At 39.5% G+C, this 18898-nt stretch overlaps 1 protein-coding gene across 1 annotated transcript; it reads left to right on the top strand.

Moving 5' to 3' along the window:
- Positions 1 to 521: 521 nt before the first annotated feature.
- Positions 522 to 16827, top strand: LOC114658383 (toll-like receptor 2). The gene is made up of 2 exons (XM_051932681.1): positions 522 to 636; positions 14590 to 16827. The coding sequence occupies exon 2, from the start codon at positions 14983 to 14985 to the stop codon at positions 16507 to 16509; it is 1527 nt and encodes a 508-aa protein (XP_051788641.1). The 5' UTR covers positions 522 to 636; positions 14590 to 14982; the 3' UTR covers positions 16510 to 16827.
- Positions 16828 to 18898: the final 2071 nt, after the last annotated feature.

Genomic DNA, 18898 nt, shown 5'->3' on the forward strand with positions numbered 1-18898 from the left:
ATTCCTTGTGTGATTTTGGGCTATATAAAAATAAATTGTTTTTGTTGAAAAAAGGACAATATGCATTTTTCTGCCTTTTAATAGCAAAAGTACTTTTTGAAGTACTACCATCAGAAAATATAATACCTAAGAATTCACAAGGTTGATTATGGTACAGCTAATGGAATCTGAAATGGTCCCGCAGTTCATTACTTGACCAGTGATCTCACCGATCCACTCATTTCTGGTGATTTATACAAAAACAGCAGGTTATTTTTAAAATGCCATTTTTTAAAAGCTCTCGCATAAAAGAGTTCTTCTATTAAAAGACAGAAAAACATGACTGTACTCCTTTAACTATTACATTGCTCATATTGTATTTTATTTCATTTGCCAGAAGTTAAAGATCGTGGGTGATCACATTCTGTTTAAAAACTTGTGAAACAGTGACAGTAGTTATAATCAGTCACATCTGACTTCTGTGTATGATGTAGCAAATATAAAATCCCCTTTTTAAGATCAGAATCTCTTCAGAGTGCCCACAGGGAATGGTAAAGAGGAAGCATTCATAAATATACTTGGGTACAGTGAGTCTAAATCTCAGTGTTGCTGCTTTATTTGAATCGTAACAAGGGAGCATTCAAAAAGTGCCATCAGGTATGTTTCTGTCTCAGTGTGGCTGCCTTATTTAATTTATAAATTTGTTTAAACTCAGAAATGAGATATGTGTTGTTCTGACAAGCAGTATAGAATAATTAACTCTCATGACACTAAATTTAAGGACAGTTTTTATCCTTTAGGTCATAAGGCTACCCATTAGATGCTCATATTGCCAGCTGCATGAGTGTTTCTTGTTTCTGTTCTCTGATATTTGTTTTAATGTATGTCGATGTACTCACTGTTTGTGTTTGTAGTAATAGTCTGTCACTGGTATTACATTCATACCACTAGTATGTGGAGACTTGCAAGTATGAATTTATTGTATTGTGTGCAGGGCCGGATTAAGACCCTTAGATGCCCTAAGCACTAAATAATTTTGGTGCCCCCTTACACTAGTAATTCAAAATATTAAAACAATAACAAACTAGAAAATAAAATTTTATTTTATTATCGAAAATTCAAAATGAAACAAAACATACTTATAGTAAGAAGGAAAATAATATTTATTTTTGTATGCTTCATTTTATTTTTATCTTAATAATTTTCTCCTACTTTTTTTCATTGCAAACTCATTGATCAGATCTTCATAATCAATCTTACGTAACACATCTGCTTCTATACATAATAGAGATAAGGCATCCAGCCTGCCTTGATGCATAGTTGTTCTGAGGGGATTTTTAATATATTTCAACCGAGAAAATGAGCGCTCAGCTGAGCAGTTTGTGACCATTAATGTTAAAAATAAACGAAAGGCAATGTCTACATTTGGAAAAGCACACTCAATATTGTCTTCTAAAATTATTTTATAAAGTTCTGCATGACTGAATCTTGTTTTTACATTTTCTGTTGCACTGAACTTATGGCACACATATAAATGAAATTGCTGAAATTCAGCTGAGAAATTACTGTTGAAGTCCTCTGCATTGAAGTCCAGTGACGGCATAGGGAGGTACAGGGAGGTATTATTCATTTTTCATTAAATTTTGAAAATGGCTATAAATTTAATTAATTTAATAATTTATGTGATAAATTCGGCTATGAAAAATTTTTGTGGTGCCCCCTTTACCCTTGATGCCCTAACCATGTGTTTACTTTGCTTATATGGTTAATCCAGCACTGATTGTGTGCACCTAACAATAAAGCTGAACTTGACATTGTACAATGTGTGCACACACTACCTGGAGTAACAAATAAGAAATGATACCTAACATCGGAAACATTTTTTAAAATACTTTATAAAAAAAGGTGACTTTGTTGGTTGTGTCTTTTTTAATTTTTTTCTTTGTGATGCAAGAAGATTAGCCCTCATAACTGAAGAAACAGAGAGACTAAATCTTTCTTTATTTTAAAATGATTATTGACCAAGGCAATATATGCCGTAGGATTTTGATGATAAATAATAAGACACCCACTCCAGAAAGGCAAACTAATGCAGTTAATGGGGTGAATGACGTCTGTTTCATGCTCTGGTTTTGATGCCAGAAATATGAACAGATCTGTACACTTTATATACAAGTTTCATAAAACGGGAAAAGTCTAAATGAACACTTTCACTTTCTCTGTAGTGATTTGAAATGTAGCCAAAGATTTGCTTTCATAAATAACCTAGACATGCTTGTTCCAATAAGCCAAATAATACATTTAACTTATAACTTAAGGGTAATAGAAGATGGATATATGCAAATATTGTATATAGATATGTAAATAGGTAATATAGACCACGGGTAGGCAATGTCGGTCCTGGAGAGCCATAGTGGGTGCAGGTTTTCATTCTAACCCAATTGCTTAATTAGAAACCAATCCTTGCCAATGTCCGACATTAATTATTTTTATGGCTTGTTAGTCTGCAATGTAAGGCTCTTATATTGTAGATTTTTTCCTTTCCAGGGATATCATTCAAATGATTTGAAGCCTAAAATTGATAATTTTCAGTCTGAATGTAAATGGAAACAAGCTATATGGAGAACTATTGGCTGTTTTGTCATTTACATCTTATTACTAATAAGGAGCTATTAAAACAGTGAGTTCAGCTGTTTAAGATTGAAATAAGCAATTAAGGGTGGGGAACCTTAACAAGCAAGACCACTAAAATGAAATATCACAATGTCACTTAAGCAATAAGTGTTTCATCAGCAATAATTGACTTCTCATTAAGAAATTGGGTTGGAACAACAACCTGCAGCCACTGCGGCTCTCCAGGACCGACATCGCCCACCCCTGATATAGACAAAGGATACCAACATCACAAAACATAAAATAACAAAAGCTTAGTTCAACTTTTTCTCTCCTGTGGAAAAAGGCACATAACTTACTAATTCTATCTGTTGACTTAGACAGAACTTTCTTCTCTTATAGGAAAAGGCATGTGACATATGAATCCTGATTTTTCAATTTGTGAAGTTTAAGATGTATAAGTTCTCTGGCTGGTTATGAAGTTTCTATTGCAGACAAGTGGTGTTCATTTGCTTATAGCAAACTAGCATTTGCTCTGGCTCGGGGACAGATCCCCACCACACCGAGTTCTCTATCTGCTAAATTACAGTTAATAGTTCTTGGAATCAAAATACAGTGGAACCCCTAGTTACGAGTTTAATCCGTTCCAGAACCGAGGTCGTAACCTGATCTGCTCGTAAACCGAACAAATTTTCCCCCATTTAAAATAATGGAAATGAGATTAATCCGTTCCAGCCCTCCCAAAAAGTCCCCAAAATATCATAAATAATGGAAAAAAAACATGTTTTTAAATAAGAAACAAACATCAAAATAATGTATTAGTAAATATAGTTAAATAAAAGATAAACCAACTTAAGAAAATGTAATCTTACCTTGGCGGCAGATAACGGAGAGTTGCTGAGGAGGGAGGGAGGGAGGACTGGCTGCATTTTCGGCACCTTCACATCAAAAAAAACTAAAATTGAACTTTCTTAACTGTACGTACGTACATGAATTGTAAAAAAATAAACTTTCTTAACTTTAAACTTAGCCTAACACTTAACATTACGTACGTATGATTTTTTTTTATGCTAATCATCTGTTTTTGCCTTTTTGGCTGCACTTTCGGCACCTTCACTTATAGCAGTTTCAGTTTTAGTACAAAGATACCTATGCAACGACGTTTGCTTTTGCCTGCTTTTTAAAAGCTTACGGAAGTGAGCCAAGCAGGTGTCATCATAATTTGCTGCAGAACGACTAGTTGCAACTTTTTCTGGATGTTTCTTTTCAATGAAACTTGTAACCTTCTCCCACATTCCCAGCACTTCTTTAATTTCACTTGTCGAAATTTTCTCTGCCTCGACTTCCTCCTCACTACCGCTGATCTCTTGTAGAGCCTCTGTACGTTGCATGTCCTGCAGCTCAAGCAACTCCTGTGTTGAGAGTTCCTCCTCATGTTCCTCGACAAGCTCGTTGATATCACCCTCGTCAACCTGCAGACCCATCGACTTGCCGAGGGACACGATTTCATGCACTGGATCTACATCGGGCACGTTGGTCTCGGTCTCGGTATCAAGACCAAATCCTTCAAAGTCCCTCGCTGCAACTGCATCAGGCCATAACTTCTTCCATGCAGAATTCAGTGTTCTTCTGGTCACTTCTTTCCACGCCAGGTCAATCATGCGTAGGCATTGCACGATGTTGAAATGTTCTTTCCAAAACTCTCGGAGTGTTAGCTCCGTATTTTCTGTCACATCGAAGCATCGTTTGAACAGATGCTTCGTGTAGAGCTTTTTGAAATTGGAAATGACCTGCTGATCCATCGGTTGCAGGATTGAAGTCGTGTTGGGTGGGAGGTAGAGGACTTTTATGAATTGATATTCTTCCCGGATGTTGTCTTGGAGACCGGGCGGGTGGGCTGGAGCATTGTCGAGGACGAGTAACGCTTGCAGAGGCAGTTTGTTTTCTTGAAGATACTTCTTCACCGCAGGTCCAAAGCAGAGATTTACCCAGTCGATGAAGAACTGCCGCGTAACCCATGCCTTTGGATTGACGCGCCACATCACTTGCAGTTTTTCTTTAAGAATCCTGTGAGTCTTAAAGGCTCGAGGATTCTCTGAATGATAGACTAGCAGTGGCTTCACTTTAAAGTCACCGCTAGCATTTGCACACAATGCAAGGGTGAGGCGGTCCTTCATCGGCTTATGTCCTGGCATCTTCGTCTCCTCTGCTGTGATGTACGTCCTGCGGGGCATTTTCTTCCAAAAAAGCCCCGTCTCGTCGCAATTAAAAACTTGCTGGGGGATGTAACATTCTCCCTCGATGAGCTGCGCGAAACGTGTGATGAACTCGCCAGCTGCCTTCTGGTCTGCACTTGCTGCCTCGCCATGTCTTACGACAGAGTGAATGCCTGATCGCTTCTTAAATCTGTCGAACCATCCATGACTAGCCTTGAATTCTGGTTCTACTACATCCGTAGATGTGGATGGTTCTTTCTGCTTCAGGTCATTGTAAATGATGCGAGCTTTCTCGCTTATGACTGTTTCAGTAAGTATATCTCCTGCCAACTCTTTCTCTTTTATCCACAATAACAGCAGGTTTTCCATTTGTTCGTGGATAGCCGACCTTTGCTGTGTAATTACGGTCATGCCTTTTGCTACTTTTACACTCTTTATGGTCTCCTTTTGCTTTAGTATTGTGCATATCGTGGACGTACTGCGGTCGTAAATTTTGGCGAGTTCCATCACACGCACACCTCTCTCATGCTTTTCTATAATTTCCTGCTTCAACTCGACTGACAGCATCCTTTTCTTCTTGCTGCTGTCCTTTCCACTTCCTACCTTCTTTGAAGACATGGTTAATGCCCAATATGTATGATATGGCTCTGGGTAGAAGGGGTACAGGTTTCCAGGTAAGAAAGGCGAAGCGGAAACTAGCAGTGACGTTTCGGAGCTCGGCTCGTAAAACGGGCAAGCCTCGTACACCGGGCAGAAATTTTGCTCGGATCGCGGCTCGTAAACTGAATTACTCGTATACCAAGCTGCTTGTAAACCGGGGTTCCACTGTATACATATGATTTGAGATGTGCAGGACAGCTCCACACATCCAGTCGCCCTAGGAAGCATTTTGAATCCGCAACCATCTGTAACGTAACCAGGATGAGCTAGACAGATGAGGACAAAACACACAAAGCAAGGGGTAGGTGAAATAGTGCCAGTGTTTGTATTGTTACGATCAAAAATAGTGTCCAAAACAGTGCAGTATTTTAAAGTTCATAAATAAATAAATCATCCAATAAAAATATGTGTCTCTGTGGATGTTAAAAAAATTCAATAGAGAATTCATTAAACACAAAGTTTAAAACACAGGCAGGAAACTGTCTTTTACAATTCTGAGCCATTGTGCCTTCCTATTCAAACTGACGTCTCTCTGTATTACTCTGATTGGGCTTTGCAACACAGACAGATGTCCATCCAACAGGTGCCCGCGCCCTTGCCGACAATCCCATTGTGTTCCATGGGGAGCCGCTGGACCCTGCTCCGCTTGCACCGCTGAAGATACCTGGCTCCTCCCGACGAGAACGCTCTGCCCTCCCACCATTGTCAATCGCTGGCTCCTCCCCATGAGAGCACACCCTGAGCATAATGTCCGGTCTCTCAACAGGAGAGACCCCTCAGCCCCCTCCAGAGCACTGGCCACACTCTTCTTCCTGGGGCACACATTCAGGGCTGTTTTAAGTGCATCATAGGCACCCGGAAAAAGTAGTGTGCTGGGGGCCCTGTTTTGATAAAAAAAAACAAAAAAAAAAAACAGAAGCATACATAGGCATCAGAAACATTGTGAGCCCCAATGCTTCTGGGACCCCCAGCCAGTGGCCACTGTACCCATACGTTAGGACGGCCCTGTGACAAATTCCCGTCCGCCTGCTCCCTCCAGCTTTTGCTCACTCCTGCCTATTTCTATCAGTTCCTGTTTTTAACTTCTGCTCCTTGTTATTTTTTCCCTTTAATTTCTCTGCCCCATGCAGGCTTGTTTTATTCTTACACCCCTAACAGGGCACAAGTGTGAATGCTCTCCACTCTGAGGACTTAGTGAGGCACCTGTCTGACACACGGACTCAAACATGCCTTTGCAATCAGCCAGGAACCCCCAGCCATCCTCAGAGCAAAGCGTATCATCTGGAGCGGAGGATGCCATCATCTATATGCTACATCGATCCCTCTCTCACTTGGACAGAGGCAGTGGTGCTGTAAGAATTATGTTTCTAGACTTCTCTAGTGCCTTCAACACAATCCAACCTCTGCTCCTTAGGGACAAGCTGACAGAGATGGAAGTAGATTCATACCTGGTGGCATGGATCATGGACTATCTTAAAGACAGACCTCAGTATGTGCGTCTCGGGAACTGCACATCTGACATTGTGGTCAGCAACACAGGAGCGCCACAAGGGACTGTACTTTCTCCGATCCTGTTCAGCCTACAGTATATACATCGGACTTCCAATACAACTCGTAGTCCTGCCACATGCAAAAGTTCACTGATGACACTGCTATCGTGGGCTGCATCAGGAGTGGGCAGGAGGAGGAGTATAGGGACCTAATCAATGACTTTGTTAAATGGTGCGACTCAAACCACCTACACCTGAACACCAGCAAAACCAAGGAGCTGGTGGTGGATTTTAGGAGGCCTAGACCCCTCATGGACCCCGTGATCATCAGAGGTGACTGTGTGCAGATGGTGCAGACCTATAAATACCTGGGAGTGCAGCTGGATGATAAATTAGACTGGACTGCCAATACTGATGCTCTGTGTAAGAAAGGACAGAGCCGGTTATACATCCTTAGAAGGCTGGCGTCCTTCAACATCTGCAATAAGATGCTGCAGATGTTCTATCAGACGGTTGTGGCGAGCGCCCTCTTCTACGCGGTGGTGTGCTGGGGAGGCAGCATTAAGAAGAAAGACGCCTCACGCCTGGACAAACTAGTGAGGAAGGCAGGCTCTATTGTTGGCATGGAGCTGGACAGTTTGACATCTGTGGCAAAGCGACGGGCGCTCAGCAGGCTCCTATCAATTATGGAAAATCCACTACATCCACTAAATGGTGTCATCTCTAGACAGACTGCTGTCACTGTCCTGCTCCACTGACAGACTGAGGAGATCATTCCTCCCCCAAACTATGCGACTCTTCAGTTCCACCCGGGGGGTAAACATTAACATTTAACATTATACAAAGTTATTGTCTGTTTTTACCTGCATTATTATCAATCTTTAATTTAATATTGTTTTTTGTATCAGTAAGGTGCTGCTGGAGTATGTGAATTTCCCCTTGGGATTAATAAAGTATCTATCTATCTATCTATCTATCTATCTATCTATCTATCTATCTATCTATCTATCTATCTATCTATCTATCTATCTATCTATCTATCTATCTATCTATCTATCTATCTATCTAGATAGATAGATAGATAGATAGATAGATAGATAGATATCTGGTCAGCTTTCTTCAGACATATGGAAGGATTTTTCAGCACCCTTTCTTTTCTTTGTTCAGGAGGTCTCAGTCTTTGTCTTTGGTTGCACCTTCTGGTTGCCGGTGGTGCTACAGTCTTCTCTTCGCCTGTCTTGCTAATTTAACTGATGATCACACAGTTAAAGGCAAATGCATGATTTACATATGGTCTCTCTCTTACTCTTCCTCCTGTCCTCGCTGTCATTTAGCAAGGTAGGACTAATGGCAACTTTGTTCAAACTCCAACACAGACAAATATTCCAACTTTTCAGTTCAGCAGGGTTGCCCTCTGGAGTAAAAGGCTTGCTTCAGTCTCCGTTGTGACCACACCCTATCACTTATGGGTTCTAGCTATGGGCAGCCAAATTAAGGCCAGGTCAAGCTGTAGCACAGTGAGAGAAGAGCAGTAAGTTAGGGTGTTACAAGGGTTTTCATAAGGAGGAATCAAGGTTGTGTCATTGGCTTTTTGGGTGCACATACGCCCATCCTTTTGGTTTACCACTGGTGCAAAGTTTTGTCCATCAATGCAACTCATCCTGGATTTATGGTCCTTTGTTCAGAACTCGAGTTCATGTCATGCCTTAGAGAGAGATGTCACTGACTGTTACATAGTCTGGTATTGATTATCTTAACAGATAAGGCTGCAGATTCTGCGTTCTGAAGTGAGGCCCCTGCAGGCAAACCTGAGACTTTTAGCTGGCAAGAAGAGTGTCTGGCAACAGTTTGCTAAGCCAAGATGAGGGTTCCAGCCTGGCAAAATGGATAATGCAAGTCTGTCCTACAATGGAGGCCATTCAACTATTTTCCTATTCTTGGACAAAAATGCTAGGGCTAAAACGCACCTTTTGAGTATATGAGGATCCATATATCTGCTTAAAACAAATTCATTTATATTTTGTATACTTAAAAGGCGAAAACATATAGATTACACAATGACCGCCAGTAAATCTTTAGGGAAAACAGGCTGCAAATTACATCTAGAATAGCAACTTGTCTTCATATTTAACTTCTATATTTTGGTTTAATTTTTTTATTGTCAAAATAGCTTAATCCAATTCAGGATTGCAGGAGGCTAAACCCTTCCTAGAAGCACTGGGCACAAGGCAGGAAACAGGCCTCAAATGGGTGTCGGTCCATTGAAGGTCCCTAGAATCACCAATTAAACTAACCAGCACATCCTCGGGAATATGAGAGAAAAATGTGCATAGACACAGGGGAAATGTGCCGTGTCCACATGGACAGTAATCAGCCTGAACATTCAAATCTAGGATGTTGTAATTGTGAAGTAGCAGCACTGAACACCACACTCTTTGTTCATTTAGTTCCATTTTATTTTTCAGCTGAATTTCAGCTCTCTGCAGCTTTTCATGTAGCCTTTCTCACACTGGAGCATTCCTTAAATGTGCAGAAGCACAAAGAAAATATTTAGGTTCTTTTGAAAAATTAAAAAAATGACCATGGTTTCAATTTTTAATGGTTTGACTGGAGTGGTAGGTGGTACAAGGGTTGGTGCTGCTATCTCACAGCTCTTGGGCCCAAAAGATGTCCTGATCACTGTGTGTATGTTCAATATGTTGGTGGTGGCTTTTCTTAAGGTACCTCAGGTTCCTAATGCATTTTAACGATGTGTGTTAGGCAGATGGCAAGCTACAGTTTAGATGTGTGTTTATGAGCATGCCGTGTGATGAACTGGCACCCCATCCAACTGTTTTGTACAGTATATTCCACTTGTTAGATCTTAATATGGTCCAATTATGCAGCCTTGTTGTTATGAGATAAGAGTTTGATTTCTCGATTCTGAATAACCCCATGAAAAAATATAGAGCAAAGAGAAGTGATTGGTGTTACATGTAAATGGATATCAGTGTCTTTTGAAGTGAATTACCAGCATCAGATTATGCTTAGCATCTCATTGATTCAGTTTTCCTATGACCATGAACGTGGATTTTGCAGATTAAACAGATATATGGATATTTTTATATTTTACTCTGATCATTGCTTTAAAAATGTTGCTTAAGATAGGTGCTAAGCAGTGATTAGTGAACACTGTGGAGTTCATTTGGCCATAAGTTTGGCAAAATTATGGAAATTCACCAAATTTTGCAAACATGGCAAAATGCATTAAAATCAATGGGGAATAAGGAACTGGACTAGTGTTGAGTGGACTATATTGGTGAAACAGGTATTTTAAGTGTCCCTGGGGGCTAGGGAAAAGTCTGCCAGCTATGCTGGACCGATTATTGTGACCAAATATGTGATATGAGTGCAGTGGAGTAGTGAGCGGGTCACCACATCATGCATGCTTGAAGCAGGATGGCAACAAACTTTTGGTGGTTTGAACAAGACAAGCTGCAGTTGAGACTGATGAGACCTACTTTGCAGATAGTCAGGGGCCTTATTTTTACTTTCTCATATACGATGTATAGGGAAAGAATTTTAATCATCCAAAAATTCCACTTCGAGATTTTGATAAATCTTGATGTTTGACACCTCCCTGAGTCCGAAAATACCATTTCTGGAATTATGTCTGTGTGTGTGTGTGTGTGTGTAACCACGATAACCTAAGTATGCTTTCACTTAGGGAAACCAAATTTTGCATACAAGTATTAGGTATCAAATATAGATTTCTATCAACTTTTGGGCTATTTCCGCTAACCAGAAGTGGTACTTTACCAGAACACATACTCAATTTTTTTTTTTATTCATGCGGAGTCCAATTTATTCAACTTTACTTTTATAACAATTGTTCATTATTAATTTGATTTGATTTGTTGTTGATGGTTCTTTCATGTACATATAAAAATAAAATCATTGTCTTCTAGTTTACTGCTCAAAAATCCATCCCCATATCTGAGTATACGAGAAAGTCTAGGGGAGACCACTCCCGATTTTTAAAGATTATGTACACACAAAATGAGCCTTGAAGTGTGCATGCGCAATTTCCCACACAAATGTCAGCATTTTTAAAAGAAAACTTGATGCGGAAATTGGCATATATTTACAGCATCTCCGACCCATGTGTATGCAACATTTCGGAGTAACTGGGAAATGATGACACCTGTGATCAAGTAGGGAGATGAGGGCATTCCAGTTAAATGATGACTTGCACGCATATGAATTCATATCACTGAGTCATTATTATATGTTGGTGTGACAAATATGTTACACCTCAAAAGTGATGAATGTGATGAACAGACTGTATATTAGTTCCCTTTTAAAAGGGCAAATGCTATGCATTTGCACTGAAGAAAATTTTTGTTTTTACGTCAGTTTATATCAACTACATGGAATTGGCCGAAAGGTCAGGAATATCTCCATCAAACTTCACTCCAATATGCCTGCTGTAATGGAAGCTATAAACCAACCAGTGAGACATTGCATCCAGTTTTCATATAGTGCGGGTGTACAACAAAAAACAACATGTTTTGCTAACATAAAAAGGCAATTTACAGCAGTCGGAACACTTTACTATAATCATATTGCAATGAGGACACAGAGCAAGCATGAAGCTGATTTTGTTAACCATAGGCAGTTGCACTCCATTAATGCACAAGTCATCCAAGAAATGACTTATAAGCATCGTGTCTTGATGAACTGGGTCAACCTGTGGTTCATTTATTTTGAGGCAAAGTAGCTTTGACAGATGTGATGGTGCTGTAAGTGGGGGCTGGCTTGTTGGTAAGGTTAACTGGCTGCACCCTCAGTGTTATATATGGCCTTTTCAGCTTCAAAACCCGGGGGTCCACTGGGGTCTTAATCCAGCCTTGAGACCGGCTGACGTGTTTCAGGAAATCTACCCTTCCTCAGATGGAAAGCAAGCTACTGGGGATGAAAGGAGCATGTAACCCCGTCCCTAGGAGTGACATTCCCTCCATGTCCACTAAATCACTTATCACATTCCTGACCTAGGGCTGGTAGATAATGGTGACCTTCCATGCATTAAGAAAAATAAAAAATACAGACTTGAGACTTTAATGGTTTTACTCTTTCATAACCTAAGGCTAGCTAGTACAGTATGCTCCATTTTAATTTGATGGAGATTACATTAACGTAAGTTGTAAATCCTTTTTACTAGAAAATGATTATAAGAGACATCTGAAAACTAGAATTTAACAAAAATGAACCTTGATTTTGTCATTTTCAGAATGCATCATGTGTATGCGAGTGTGCGTAGTTGTCAGTATATTAAATAAAACCTTGCAGTTTTAATGTTATCTTGAAGAACAACTTTGATTCGTGTACACCTGTGCGACTCACTTACTATCAGTTTTAACACTATCTGCTTTTTAACTGAGACCCTACATCATTACAGGCGTTTCAGTTACCATCATAAGATCTCATATCGCATTGTCTTCTGGCAAAATGCAGCAATACAAATTTAAACATGAACTAAGCTATTTCACTACAATATTGCCTGCTTGCTACAGGTATAACAAGTTAAACAGATGTAAGAGACATAAGAAATCAATGATATCAACCGAGCTGATGTTACATGTTAATATTTAATTTTAAGGCAATTTAGCACTGATGTTTCAACATATGCAGTATGACAGTACAGAACATATTTTTGTCACACAGCGCTATGAGCTCAAGTTCCTACCTTACTTGGGATCTATATGGAGCTTGTATGAAATGTCAATGTTTATACACACTAAGTGTGTGTAAATGTAGAAGATTAACCATTATACAACAGGATATTGTAGGCACTGCGGTGGGTTGGCACCCTGCCTGGGATTGGTTCCTGCCTTGTGCCCTGTGTTGGCTGGGATTGGCTCCAGCAGACCCCCGTGACCCTGTGTTCGGATTCAGCGGGTTGGAAAATGGATGGATGGATATTGTAGGCATGTCATAAGGCATTCTCCATTCTCATAAACTGTTGTGGAGTAAATGACGTCTGCTCAGTTTAGACTAACAGGGAGCTACGGTGGTAGATTGGATGCTAGTCTTCCTCCAGGCTCAATCATGCATGCATACTGAATCAAGGAGTACATGATTTGAGATGTTGCTAGAGCAGATGGACAGCATGTGTCGTATACTATATGCTTGTAGAAATGCACCATATACAGTGCCTGATTTAGACATAAGCTAAACATGCTACAGCTTAAGGCCTTGTGACGATGCGGGTTTGCTCCATGCTTCCATTCTCCTTCTGGGAGCTCTGAACCCGACACCGTCGGTAATGTCACCGATGAGCTAGGCAGTGAGGCACAACAATGAAACAAGGGGATCGTGCAAAAAGTGCAAAGTGCTTTTATTTAAAAGCAACAAAACAAAACAGTGTTCAAATACATAGTGCAGTGCAGTGCAAATAAATAATCCAATAAAAACAAGGTGAAATCATGGAGGTTAAAATCCAATAGAAAAAAAAAACTTAAAAACAACGAGGTTAAAACAATGGCTGGAAGCTGTCCTTTAACACAAAGCCCGGTGCCTTTCTACTGGTGAGTCCCCTGCTTCTCCCATCCAGGCTATGCACCAGGGGAGCCACCCTACCTGCAGCTGACCTTCTCTCTGCGTTCTCCTGCTGGTCTGTTCGCCTCACCGATCCTTGGCTCTGGTAGGCTTAACCAGACCGTGACTTGGGCTCCCCAGTGACCAGGGTGCTCACGCTGGGGCTTTCACATCCCAAGTCCTGACTCCCGCTGCCTTCTTGGCCTTACGCAGAAAGCCATCCTCTTTCCGGTCACTCCCGCTCTTCACAAAATGCTCAGCAGGAGCGACCACAATCGACTGCTCCTCAGGTGCCGTCCAAACACCCAGGCTCACTGCTTAGCTGCCTGCGAAACTGCGCTCGCTCATTCTTCTCTCACTCTTGCACTAGCTTTCCTCTCCCTGCTTCATGCCGCCTTCTGCAACCTCCATTCCTTTCCTTCCCTGTTTTCATTCCCCCCTAGCCACCTCGCGCTTCTATTTATCACGGAGACGTGGATCAGATGTGGCAATTAGCAGCTCCCGGGAACAATTACAGATGCGGACGACTCCTCACCTGTGCACTTAAGCGAGGATCGCCCGCATCACGAATTCCCCGGGAACCAATCCACCACACTACCACGCCCCCTTTCTAAGCCACGAAGGCGGCAATTATTTATTTAAAAAGTGGCCTTCTTGACATGAGCTGTGGACCCACTTCACCACAGGCCTCACTTTGCTTAATCATTTCAAATACAGAGGTGTTGTCTCTGCTGAACCTTCAGCTGGACTGCCCTGGATTACTAGCATTCTTCTTTTAAACTGTTGTTCCCTGACCAGGTGGGATAACTGACATCATTAGGCTAGGAAATATTAATTACAATGAAAACAGTGAGACATGTAACTTCTGGTGTTGCATCACACATTTATGCCTATGTCACCTCAAAATCTACCAATCTCAGTGAATCTTTGTGTTTTCTGTTTGTCAATCATTCACTGGTTATTTCTAAAAGTAAAATGATTAGTTAAAATGATCTCAGTTGTGAACTGCTAACTAAACTGACTTTGTATTGTTTTTTTTTCTTATTATATATCAGACTTCTACTGCAGGCTACAAAGCCATGTTGCACTTCCACAAACAGACAGAGAACGCCAATGTAGTTTTGGGGTTGTACCTTCTTCTGTCTGCAAGCTGTGTTTCATCAATGGGACAGCATGTTGTCAACTGCACCAAAACAAATTAGCCAACTGTTCCATGTCATTTTCCATCAGATACTACAGTCTTGGATTTGTCCCACAACAGCATTGAGAAGATTCTTCGGCAGGATTTCTCAGCAGTCACAGGACTTAAACAGCTCTTTTTAGCTTTTAATAGCATTAGTTTTTTAGCTATTGATGCCTTTCAAGACAACGTTGACCTGGAGCTCTTGGATATTTCACACAATTGTCTAAGTGAGATATCAGCTCTTCCCATTGGAAACGTTTTGGCAATGAAGGACCTGGATGTCTCCAACAACAAGTACAGTGAAATCACATTGGGACAGGAATTCAGAAAAATGAAAAACCTTGAGATTCTCAAACTTGGCTCCCCTCAGATTTCCTCATTAAAGGCGAATACCTTCAGTGAACTTGAAGGTCTCCAGCTGAAAGAGTTTCATCTCATTACAGGAGAAATTAGTGAATATGGTGGTGCTTTAAAGAAAATCGGTGGTCTTAAGAAGCTGACTCTAGAATTAAACATGTGGGAGCACTTGGATCTGCTGAAGTCCCTGTTAACTGATGTTGCTAATGCCACCGATGCTCTTATAATAATGAACGTGAATTTAATTAAAAGTGGACATTATATTCCTCAGGGCTCTTTCATTAAATACTCCCAGATGAAAACCTTTGTACTGCAGAATATTTCTTGTAATGGGAATTATGCCTCAGATTTTAATTTATTTATTTTTAGTTCTAACATTGAAGAAGTTCAAATACTTGATCCTCATACTATTGGCACTTTCACACCAACAGTCCCTAGGTTTACTAAAATGAATCTTAAACGAATTTATATTCGAAACCTTGATAATCCACATTTTATTGGTTTTAAACCCATGCCAGAAATGAAAAAATTTTTCTCATATCTTACACACCTCATCATTACAAATTCTCGTTTTTTTTATTTTCCTTGTCTGATTTCTGATTCTTTGACTAGCCTGGAGATTTTGGATTTGTCAAGTAACAGACTGAGTGAATTAACTGTGTTTCCAAAGTGCCAGGCCCCATTCCCAAATGTACGCTCCATTATCTTTAACAACAACTTCTTCGATGACTTAGCTTTACTGGGAAAAGCCACATCCCACATGATAAAGCTTGTCAATTTCTCAGCCAGTAATAATAGCATCACCCTGAAAATGACATTTACTATAAACTGGACTAAAAGCTTATTAAATTTGAATCTAAGTAGGAATTTAATCACAGGTGATGTTTTTGCTTTCCTCCCTGACAATCTTGAAGTTCTGGATTTAAGCTTTAACAGAATTAGCTCTGTAACTAATATTGGAAAAATGAAAAGACTGCGAGTGGTTCACCTCTCTGGTAACAACATCCTCACATTGGCAGAGATGGCATCCTTGTCATCTGTCAGAGTGTTTCATGCGGACAGGAACAGAATTCAGAAAATTAATCTTCATTTTTTGGAGACATTTGCCTTTAATGAGTTAAATTTGGGTAATAATCCATTTATGTGTGACTGTAACATACAGGATGTTGCTGATTATTTTGGTAGCACATCTGCCACTGTAGTTGGGTGGCCCTCTGAGTACACCTGTGACTCTCCATCTTATCTCAATGGCACTGAAATTCACTTGGTATCCTTCTCCTCGGCAACCTGCAACCCTGGATTTACTGCTGTGATTTCAATCGTTGTCATTTTAATAGCAGTCAGTGCCTGTGCACTAATTTACAAAAAAAATAAACGTTTTGGGTATCACCACATTTCTTTTAATCTTAGATCACAGAATGATGCTGCAATCTAAAGAGTGTGGCACCGGCACAGGTAACAGGATCTAAACTTAAATAAGTTTTGAAAGGTTTGAGGTGCTCAGCATGTTCTACTAAATTGATGTTCTGACAGTGCTGACTGAATCTTATTGATATGTACTATAAATGTATGCTTGTTTGTAACAGAGAACTGTCAATTTATTAATGATTTATATAAAACTTAGTTAATTTCACTCAGTAACAATACATTGGTATAACAATATGCTGAATATTACAGTAATGCGATATGGAGCTAAAATGATTTGGCTCTATGTTTCCTTCATGGTCTCTGATTTCCTGATGCAATCAAATAAAATTATGCCTTCATTTAGTTTACTGTCAGTTGATGGCCTTGTAATAATACCTAGGCTTGTTGTAAGATATGGGAAAGAAAGAAAGAAAGAAAGAAAGAAAGAAAGAAAGAAAGAAAGAAAGAAAGAAAGAAAGAAAGAAAGAAAGAAAGAAAGAAAGAAAGAAAGAAAGGATGGGGTGGGTGAAAATATCAAGGAGGAAAGTCTTGACAAATCATGTATTTAACACTGTACTTACTTACCTTCAAGCCAGATGTTTTACTTGACTATTGTCTATTGTTGCTGTTTAACATTTTGCTGAACATGCCCACTTCTGTTTGTGTCTTTTACGTGCATCACATAGCAACATACATAAATGGATCCCACAACAGGTCTGTCACAGCCAGACATAAAGGACCAGGGGCCCTAAAGTCAGGTTGGCTAGCATAAAAATGAAAATGTTGGAGTCTTAGAAGTTGAACCCTGGTGCACTGGTCAGGATTTTTACGTTCTAAAAGGTGAGTTTTTGAGTGAGACAGAAGCCTCTTCAAGGCAGGACGTCTTATTTATTATACTTCTATATTTCTCCTCTAGTTGTTTTTCTTCTGTTTTTAGGCCTTGTGATTAGTGTGGGCCAATTAATTTGTTCAGTTAAAATATTAAACAGAGGTAATGCTGATGGTATAATGTTATTTTTTTAAAATTATTTTTATTAATCATAACGAACTTTACAAAGCTTTACATAAACATACAAACAAAAGAGAACCAATAAAAACAGAAACTTCACAAAAAAAGAGAATCTACATGAATTATGTCCAGAGACAATGAAGAAAAAATTTATGTAAGCAAACGTTTTTGTATAATTCAAATCTTTTCTTTGCTTTAGAATTTTTCAAACTTTTTTCAGAATTTAAACAATATTTCAGATGTTAAAAGAAGGGAATATTCTTGGACCATTTTGATTAATGAATATAAAGTTTACCAAAAAAATAAATATATATTCTTTTTCATATTTTCTCTTACATAATACAATAAAATGTCAAAATCCGTAAAACTTAAAATACATCTTTAGCACCTTAAAAACAAAACTTTGTAAACCAGCGCAAAGTTATTTTGAAAACATACAGCAAACAAGCAGATGTGCCACAAGCACCCTTCATCAAAATGAAGTTGATCATCCAGCTCATGTTTATATTTGGAAAGTGCTAATATAACTGGATAATAAAACATATGAACAATTTTAAATGACAACTGTTCAACTTTATTTGTAACATAATTCTACCGGAAATTTCCATTATCAAACATTCATTCATTTTCTGAACTTGCTTTATCCTGAGCAGGGTTGTGGGAAAGCTGGAGCCTATCCCAGAAAGTATCAAGAGTAAGACAGGAACAATGCCCTGATGGGATGCCAGTCCATTGCAAGGTGAACACATCATGGGGCAATTTAGCATCACCAATCCACCAAACCTGAATGTGTTTAGACTGTGGGAGGAAGCCTACATGGTTACAGTGAGATAATGCAAACTCCATGCATGGAAAATCAAGAACATGAACACCATTCTCCTTCTTGTGAGGCAGCACCACTACCACTGCACCACCCTGCTGTCCATTATCAAGATACATTGAATTCCTAAAAGAAATACAAGGAGGAAAGAAAAGGGACTTTATAAAATATGCCTTTTATAAGTATTATCCGTGATTTTCACAACATCTTTACTGAGTCGTTCAGGTACACCTCACTTCTGCCTGCTTCGCGGGACGTTTAGAGTACAGCTTGTGAGTGTACTGTGCATCTCCATTTGTTTGAGTGAACTAATAATTGTAATTTTTATGATAACTTATTGGAAAGGAAGCTAGCCCAATTCACATTATTGTGGGCTTTTATTATTGTGTAATATACAGTATGTAAGTATATGCTGTCTGTTCACTGAAGTTGGAGGTAAAGTGAAGTTTTGAGATTGTTTTTGATATCCCATAAATACAAATTAAGCATCAGCATTTGATTGAATAATGTGCTTTTAATCGACATGTCTGCAGGTTGGTTCTGGCTGGCAGTTTGGGTTTGGGGATGAAGACCTGATGTCTTGTCATG

The sequence above is a fragment of the Erpetoichthys calabaricus genome, chromosome 10, assembly GCF_900747795.2.
Source record: "Erpetoichthys calabaricus chromosome 10, fErpCal1.3, whole genome shotgun sequence".
NCBI lineage: Eukaryota > Metazoa > Chordata > Cladistia > Polypteriformes > Polypteridae > Erpetoichthys > Erpetoichthys calabaricus.

Excerpts from the sequence above, each read along its gene's own strand:
- LOC114658383 (XM_051932681.1), top strand. The coding sequence starts at position 14,983 with ATGAAGGACCTGGATGTCTCCAACAACAAGTACAGTGAAATCACATTG.